The sequence below is a fragment of the Nilaparvata lugens genome, chromosome 12, assembly GCF_014356525.2.
Source record: "Nilaparvata lugens isolate BPH chromosome 12, ASM1435652v1, whole genome shotgun sequence".
Lineage (NCBI taxonomy): Eukaryota > Metazoa > Arthropoda > Insecta > Hemiptera > Delphacidae > Nilaparvata > Nilaparvata lugens.
Window position 1 is genome coordinate 16,624,567 of NC_052515.1, and position 8,400 is coordinate 16,632,966.

Sequence of the window (8,400 nt, forward strand, 5' to 3'; positions counted from 1 at the left end):
AAACAGATGATAATTTCGTCGTATGTCGATAACAGAAGATGCGTGTGCCTGTGTGGGAGATCAGCTGTGTAATCAATCAGAAATTACCGTTTCTCGCGAGAAATCTATAAATTTTAATACTCGATCAAAATAATCTGATTTGTTGACATGAAATAGTATATCATAATATTCAAAGTTAATCATTATTTTACAGTTTTAAGTGATTAGTGAGTGTTATTTTGTTACTCAATTTGGTTTGTAAACAATCTAAATTAGAACTTTTATGTTTTCAAATATTTGGACTGAAAATTTGACCTGAATTCAAGTGTATGGAACATATTTAACCTACTTTTTGGAATATTTATAGTGTATAAATCAAAATTCGGGGAATAAACAGTTTTGGGCTGTGCCTGTTGGTCCTTCCACAATCATTTTAAAGAATTGAGTTCTGTTTACAAATAAATAAATAACGAGCGAAGCTCGTTGCCCTGATATTTCTATTAAATAGAGGAAGAGGAACTCAATGTTCTACAAATCCAATGTTTCGAAAATAATTAGTTAGTAACAGGTTTCATTATATACAATAATTAAAAAGGAGATTTCAGAAAATGAATATTTTTCTTTCAACAGGAATCGTCTTATAAGTGAATATTGAAGAAAATTTAGAGGTTGATAATACGGAATAATTTTAATTGAAAATAAATCTCTTTCAATTTCTTCAAGTATTTTGAAAGGGCTAGCCTACTTGGAATATTAATTACAGAGAATTACTGATAGGCTACCCTTTTCGATATTATTTCAGACACGACTAGTTTCGATCGATTTTTGCAATTATCAAGTGTCATTTTTATACTTGATAATGACGAGAATCGACCGAAACTAGTCATGTCAAAAATCGAATAAAATAAATGTACCAGTAATTCTTTGTAGTATTGACGTTTCATTTTATAAATTCATTCAAGTATTCTCCAGATATTTCGATGATGTTTGAGAAGATTTGTATGCAGATTAGAAACAAAACGACAAGAATCAAAACTTACTTTTTTGGCTGCTTCGATTTTTGAATCGTCATTGCTTTTCACTGACTCCTCTAGAAATAACACTGCGGCCGACATTTTGTCCAGCATTTTCAGAAGCATGTTTTTCTTGTCCGGATCTTCAACAGTCTACAAAAACCAACCAACCAATTATATTCATCGAACATGGAATATTTATGAACTGAAATAGAAATTAGGTACACAAATTTTGTAAATGACGACGAATCTTTGTCTTTCATAGATTGAAATCAAACATATTATAAAATTAAACATATTTTATAATGTGATATATAAATTATACCATGAAGTAGAAGAATACTGAACATAAACTGGGGATAAGTATACTTTATTTTAGAGTTGTATGGCGATAGTTCAAAAGGATTCTACTGTAATTAAATTTACGTAAATGTAAAAATTACATAATGTTTGAATTACATATACTGTAATTACATGATTACAAAATTATGTACTGTGATGAAGTTTGCTGTTGCATTAAAACTTCTTTCAATAATTGTAATATGTGCATTCACTGTAACTCATGTTATCTCGAATAAATTGAGTAAGTATATAACTATATTTGACATATTGTAATATTGTACATATTGATATACAATACACATAATAGTTTTGAAAATTGTGTGGGATTGAAAGAATGAGAAGATTCATTCTAGTGTTAAGTTGAAATATCATCAATGGAGACAAAATTGCACATGCTTCAGCCTTGAACATTCATGTCATGCATTTATTTGTTGTGAGATTTAAAACCAAACATTAAATATGTGCTTACCTCTTCCTTGAGTGAATCCGACAAAAAAATAAAAAGAACAGATTAGTAACTACATATGAGCATACATTTTAGAAAAGGAAGCTATCATTTATATTTGATGACGTAGTTTGGTCAGAAATATCAACTCTACCACCCTAATTAGACGGGAATCTTGGAAAATTAGAAGATATCGCATTCAATTTTTTTTCATTTCAATGTGATTCTGATTTTTCTTTTTCTAATTCAATAATTTCTGATATTCTAATTGTTATTTAATTTCCATTTCATTTTCAAAATATATTTTTAAGAGTGATTTTTTTTGCCAAGTCTACTTTTTTGGGAGAAGTGGTAATGGAGAAGGGTTCTCTCCTAGGGAGTACAGTACTGTGAACAGTGGCTGACTGACAATCAGCTGTTGACACCTTCATGGCCCAACTGCTAACTGTCAATCAGGCCACCATTGTTGAAATGGGAGTGGCTTGTGAGTCTGAGCAGGTCGTGGTATTTCGTACATCTGCCTAATTGATGTACGCCACGAGATAGAAGCTGTATCATGAAGCTTTCGAGATGTGAGCTGAATGAAGTTGAGTAATTGAGGGATACTGGCTCTGTATACTGCTCTTGAACATTCCTGGCCGCCCTATTCAGATTCATGCTGCTCCAGTGGAATGTGGTGTCATCAGCGAATAGACTTGTTTGGACTGAAGGTAGAGATGGCATGTCGTTGATGAAGAAGGAGTAGAGGATAGGTCCAAGCACAGATCCTTGGGAGACACCTGCTGTTGCTGGGGTGAGAGCTAAAGAGTTTACTGAAGATGGGGTGCGGATGTGAACTTCAAAATACCTGTTAGTAATGTATGACTTGAACAGTCTTATTGTTGAAGGTGGAAAGATAGATGAAAGTTTATAGAGTAGTCCATCCAGCCACACAGTGTCAAAGGCTGCTTTGAAGTCTATAAAGACTGCAGCCACGTGATCTTTCTTGTTGAAAGAGTCTGATGACTGAGAGCAGAATTTCATTAGTTGCAGTGTTGTTGAACAACCTGCACAAAATCCAAACTGCTCTGGCGTTATCACACTATCTAGTGTATCTCTTATATGTTTCTCCAGAAACATTTTCTCAGAGAGCTTTGAGAAAAAGCAGGGTATGGAGATTGGCCTGTAGCTGGATGGTAGGGTGGAGCGTTTTCTGGCTTTAGGAGCAGGAATAATTTGCTCTTTTTCCATTCTGAGGGGAGTGTTTAGGGAGTGGTTAGGTGTTCAGAATGGAATTGAAAATTACAAGCAGGTGTTGAGCTTGCTCCAGAGGCGCATTTAAGATGGCCTTCCCAGAAATACCATCAAGACCTGGGGACTTTTTTGGATTGGTATTTTTAAGTGCATTTGTTATATTTCCCATTGTAAAAGGTGAGAGATTATTTGGGGTGGGGTCTTGCACTGTTACTAAAACACTGTCGACTATCTTACTAAAGTGGGTGTCGAGCTCTTGACTATGAGGGACGGGTGGATTTGAGAAGTGAAGTTCTAGATGGGAGGCAAACTCATCCACTTTCTCTTGGTCTAAGAAGATTAGCCCATTTGGGCCCTCAAGTGGAGAGTTTGGAGGTTGTTTCCTGAGAAGTTTTCGGGTGGCTTGCCAGGCTGAGTTGGGTGGCAAAGAGGTGAGATATTCTTCCCAGGATTGGAGGCGATGTAGTTTAAGTAGTTGAGAGCATTTGTTTGATGCTCTATTAAATGCATATTTGTCAACAGGAGCTCGTGTTATCTGCCAACGTTTGCGAGTGCTGCGGCGCTCACTGATAGCCACTTGAATTCCAGTGGGGAGTAGTGAGCGTCGTTGGGGTGGGGCTAAGGAAGTGTTATCAGCTAGTGCTGTTTTTATTACTTCCGTGATATTTGCTGTATGAGCTTCCAAGTCGACAGTGTTCGAATGTGTGCTTGGTAGGATGGGAATAGAGTTTGGCACACCTTCATGATACTTCCTCCACTTCACTGTAAGGCGATGTGGAGGTGGTCTTGCAATGTAGTCGGGATTAACAAGAGTGAACAACATTGGCAGGTGATCTGAAGACAGGTCCTCGACCACCTCAACCAGGGAGGTCTTTGTAAGTCCCACTGACAATGCATAATCCAATATGTCAGGTTGAGCAGCTTGATTGCATATACTTGTATGTGTGGGAGATGATGGGACATGGAAATGTATATCTGTGTCAAATTTTTCTATGAATTCAAGGAGAGATTCTCCTGCTATGTTTGTAACCCTGCAGCCAATAGCTGTGTGTTTGGCATTCCAATCACCAGCCACAAACATACAGGGGGAGGAGGTGAAAAGTTGAGATAGGAGGTCAGAGTTGAACTCTCTATTCCGAGGAGGATTATATATGGAAACAAAAGTAACCGGTGTATTCTGTACAGAGATAGTTGCCGCTATTACATCCATGTCTGGTATGGATGGGGGTGTGTGTACACAGAACGAGTGTCTTCTGTGTATTAGAAGGGCTACACCACCATGGGTTTGATTAAGCTCATTAGGGAGACGGTCGTAGCGTAGGCAGTGATATGAGGGGAATTTAATTGGCATAGTAGTTGGCATTTGTGTTTCCTGAATTAGAGCCACATCTATATTCAGGTCACTAAGAAAGTGACAAGTTCGTCTATTTTGTGTCTTAGTCCATCTGCATTGAATGAAATAATTTTGAAATTATTCATTTCAGTTCAACAGGGAGAGGAGTGCACTGATAAAGATGGCAATGGCTTCACCAATGTTCAAGGCATTGATGAGACGTGGTAGGGTAATACACTTGTAATACACTGTATTTTACATATGAACGACTCAATTCGAGAGTTCCAATTAGTATGTTATATAGAATTTTGTTTCTGATTTCATCAGAATTAATTCTACAGCTTAGGGCCCGTCCACATAGGGAGCGATCTTTGATATGAGATTGCTCTTCAAGATATAGATGTATAAACCTATATGATCGCAGATCGCACCTTAGGCTGGCCACTAACGGTAGGACATGCTTGATACACATGTCGTGTAATCATAGTGAGAGACTTCGAGCAAAATTTTTTGAGTTAGGTTTTAGTATCTCCGATTTTTGTTTATTTTTTCTTCGCTGCTATATTTAAGGTTAAATATTTTTTTATCATTATAATTTGTAATTTTTCAGTGGTTTATTTATTGTTATTGCTTGTTCATTTCATGTTAGAAGCCTCTCGCTGATGACAAAAAATGTATAATGAGCATTATCTTTTGAAATGTTGTTTATACATGCATGTTTATTATGCATGTCCTACCGTTAGAGGCCAGGCTTAGAGTTATAAGAAAAAATTATGAATGAGTATCAATGATGTTTTGCCTATGTGAAATTAACGATGATGAGATGATAGAAATGATGATAATATGATGGTAATAATAGAAAACATTATGATATATGAATGAATTTCAGTTTCAGGTGAGTCCGAACCTTTGTAGTCTCCATCAACTGGTTCATGGCCGCCTTGGCATCACTCAGAGTCTGCACAAGATCACTCTCTTCAGCCAGATACTGTTTATAAAGATGTTGCTGTCTCGCTCGTTTGATTATCTTGTCGTCGATGTCGGTTACATTCATTACAAAGAATATTTTGTAACCGAAGTAGTCCGATAGTACTCGTCTTAAAATGTCAAACGTGATGTACGACCTGGAAAGTTTTCGTTTTGTTTCAAATTCCGTTACAAAATGGTGAACTGTGACAAATATTTGACAAAAGACATGAAGAGGATAGAAAATATATCAAGTACTTGTTTTTCAAATAAACATGAAAAATATATTGCATTATCCATTCATTGAACTTGAGTTTTACAAATTAAGAGATAACTTACCTACTTTTTTGGTACAACATGTTCTCAGTATAGTACATTTCAAGGGAACGTTCAGAAAGTGTATTATTACGAGGTCTGTTCTAAATCGGGTTGCACTATATCAATGTTGAAAGCTATATGGACGTTTCAAAGGACTGCATAAAAAGTGTACTATGACGGGCTGTAGTATCATATCGAGGTCCCACTATATTTATGAATATTTGAGAGAATTACAGCTTCGACTGAGCCTGTTGTTCTCATCGATCATCATTTTATGTTCAGTAGATTGTATGAATAATTATAATTCACAATATCAATTCCACTATTACGGAGAAAATCCTTAAGAAATCTCGGCATCATATTTTTGTAACCTGTATCATTCTTTTCTAATGACTTATTATATATTAAGGCGAGTTGGGAGCTCATCGCAAGGAACTCCCTACCATCAAAAAGCCACTTGGATTTAATTTTACCATATTTTTTTTGCAATACTTTCTTTACCAACTTTAAAAAATATTTAATTTCTGATTTCAGATACTGCTGTTGGTGAGATGTAGTGATATTTATCCATAATGAAACACTGAAATTTTGTCTAGAAATATAAATAATGTCTAATAAATTCGTGAAACTTCTAGACAACATTCCAGAGTTTCATTATTTCATTTCATGATAGACCCAGATTCTAGGACACTTATTAGCTCTAATGAACATTAAAGCTATAGATTTAATGGTTCATTTTATTTAATAAGTGCCGGTTGCACAAAAGCCGGTTAAATTTTAACCGTGAATAATTCCACGAGAACCAATCTGAGAAGCCGTCTTATGAAGAAGGGCTCCTCTGATTGGTTCTCGTAAAGTTAATCACGGTTAAAATTTAACCGTCTTTGTGTATCCAGCCTGAGTATCCTAGAAACCAGGCTCTAGTCATCAAATATTTCAGAACAGATGACCAATTACATATATGATTAATTAATCAAAGATCTGTTACAAAATAATATATATCTTAACTTATTTTAATTATTCAAATATTATATTATTTAAATGGTTATTTAATATTACCTAGCATGCCCCATATGTGACGCATCGTAGACAGTGGGCCCACAGCTGTACCAGACCACTCGCTTCCCCTTGCGAGGCACGAATTCCTCCTTCTGTCGGGTGAGGCTGTTGAACAGCTTCAGGACAGGCGGTCTCCCTCCCTCGCTGTCAGCGCTCCATTTGGGCTGCGATCTCTTCGTCGCCATATTTGACCTGAAATTCCACGGAGTACTATCAGAAACGCCAAAAAATAAGTGATTTATTTATTTGATAGTAGGCCTAAGTCAAAGTTGGTGAGAATCTGAGAAACACTGTTGCCAGAGAAGTTGTAGATTTGCTTAATAATAAAATAAAGCCACAATAATGATAACTTGTCTATTCTAATAAATTTATCTACAAAATGGAAATACAGAAATATATTCAAATATATGACGAAGTTATTTTAAGAAACCACAAAATGTTTTTATTTTCTCAAACTAAATCTGCGATTTTTGACTATATTTTTGTGTTTTTATCATGAATAAATATCACTACATCTCACCAAAATGTATTTTCACTTGAAGAGACAACATAGTGTGTCTTTATTTCTAAAGGGATACAGTACAAAAAATATGAATTTCACATGATGTCAACACCAAATAACGTATACAATTATTGGAATTTTGAAGTTACTGAGCACAAATAAAATATTAGGTTTGACATCAAAATCATAATTCTACCCTGGCAGCTGGAATAAATCAGGAAGCGGATAGGTTCTATGGATAAGTGAATAGGTTCTTCAGGGAAAGGCTCTTAGGCTTTCTCTACTTAGCCTACTGTTTCTGGCTGAGTCTAGCAGAGCATTGAGAGATAACAAGGATACATCATGAGTACGACCAAAAAAGATTTGTTCTTGAAAACAAGCCATGTAATATAAATAAAACTGTAGGTCCATTCATCTCACATCATCATCCGCCTTATTGCCCATGCAAAAGCCTAGAGCATCACCCTCAGGAGAAAAGAGACTACTACATCCCTCAGAAGAAAACTGCATCTTTTAGTTTCCAAAATTCATCTACAGTGGCACCCTCATAAAAATTTACTTCATTTACTATATCTATACTTTTACTGGAAACACAACTAATAGTGTTAAACTGTCTAATACTGTTTCTAGTATTGGAGGATTTATAACTTTCCAAGAAACGAGACCTTCAAGTCCAGAAAAATCAACATTATGCAATATGAGAGATAGAAAATCAATAAATTAAGTTTTATTTCTAGATGTAGGAAACCAATCAATCTTATGAGATATCTATGACAAGAGAATACAGAATATTCTGATGTTATCCAAGGAGCCAATTTCACGGAGAGTTGAAAACAGATGAAACATAGAGAATCGGTGCAAATAGGATTGAAATGTCACGGAAACATTAACATGCTAAGAAATAAAAATGTGTAAAATGTTACTAACCATACAATCAAGTTGGACAACTGAAGAAAATTGAAATAATTCAGCATGATGTTGAAAGAAAAAGCCAACTAAACAAAATAGAACAGTCCTGCATTGAAGATTCACAAATTATGAATACTACAGAGTTTCTACTGAAAAGTTGACTCATTAGGTCAAACGATAACAGACACTCAAAATAATCAATAGTGAAATTTACGGCCTTGTAAAGAGTATTCAGATAACTTCAATTGTCGAATCACTCTACAATTAACATGCAATGTTCAATTAAGATTGCATTATCATA

The 8,400-nt window shown here is 35.4% G+C and overlaps 1 protein-coding gene across 3 annotated transcripts in view; it reads right to left on the reverse strand.

The window, feature by feature from the left end:
- Window positions 1–8,400, reverse strand: part of LOC111055146 (cysteine--tRNA ligase, cytoplasmic) — a 40,620-nt gene that overhangs the window by 25,232 nt on the left and 6,988 nt on the right. For 2 of the 3 annotated variants that reach the window (XM_039438979.1, XM_039438978.1), the window contains exons 2-4: window positions 6,689–6,880; window positions 5,253–5,469; window positions 1,020–1,145 (exon numbers count right to left, since the gene is read on the reverse strand). In XM_039438979.1, coding sequence (XP_039294913.1) covers window positions 1,020–1,145; window positions 5,253–5,469; window positions 6,689–6,873 — 528 coding nt within the window. In that variant the 5' untranslated portion in view covers window positions 6,874–6,880. Of the gene's footprint in view, window positions 1–1,019; window positions 1,146–5,252; window positions 5,470–6,688; window positions 6,881–8,117; window positions 8,344–8,400 lie in introns of those variants that run through there. The other variant, XM_039438976.1, reaches the window with a different exon arrangement.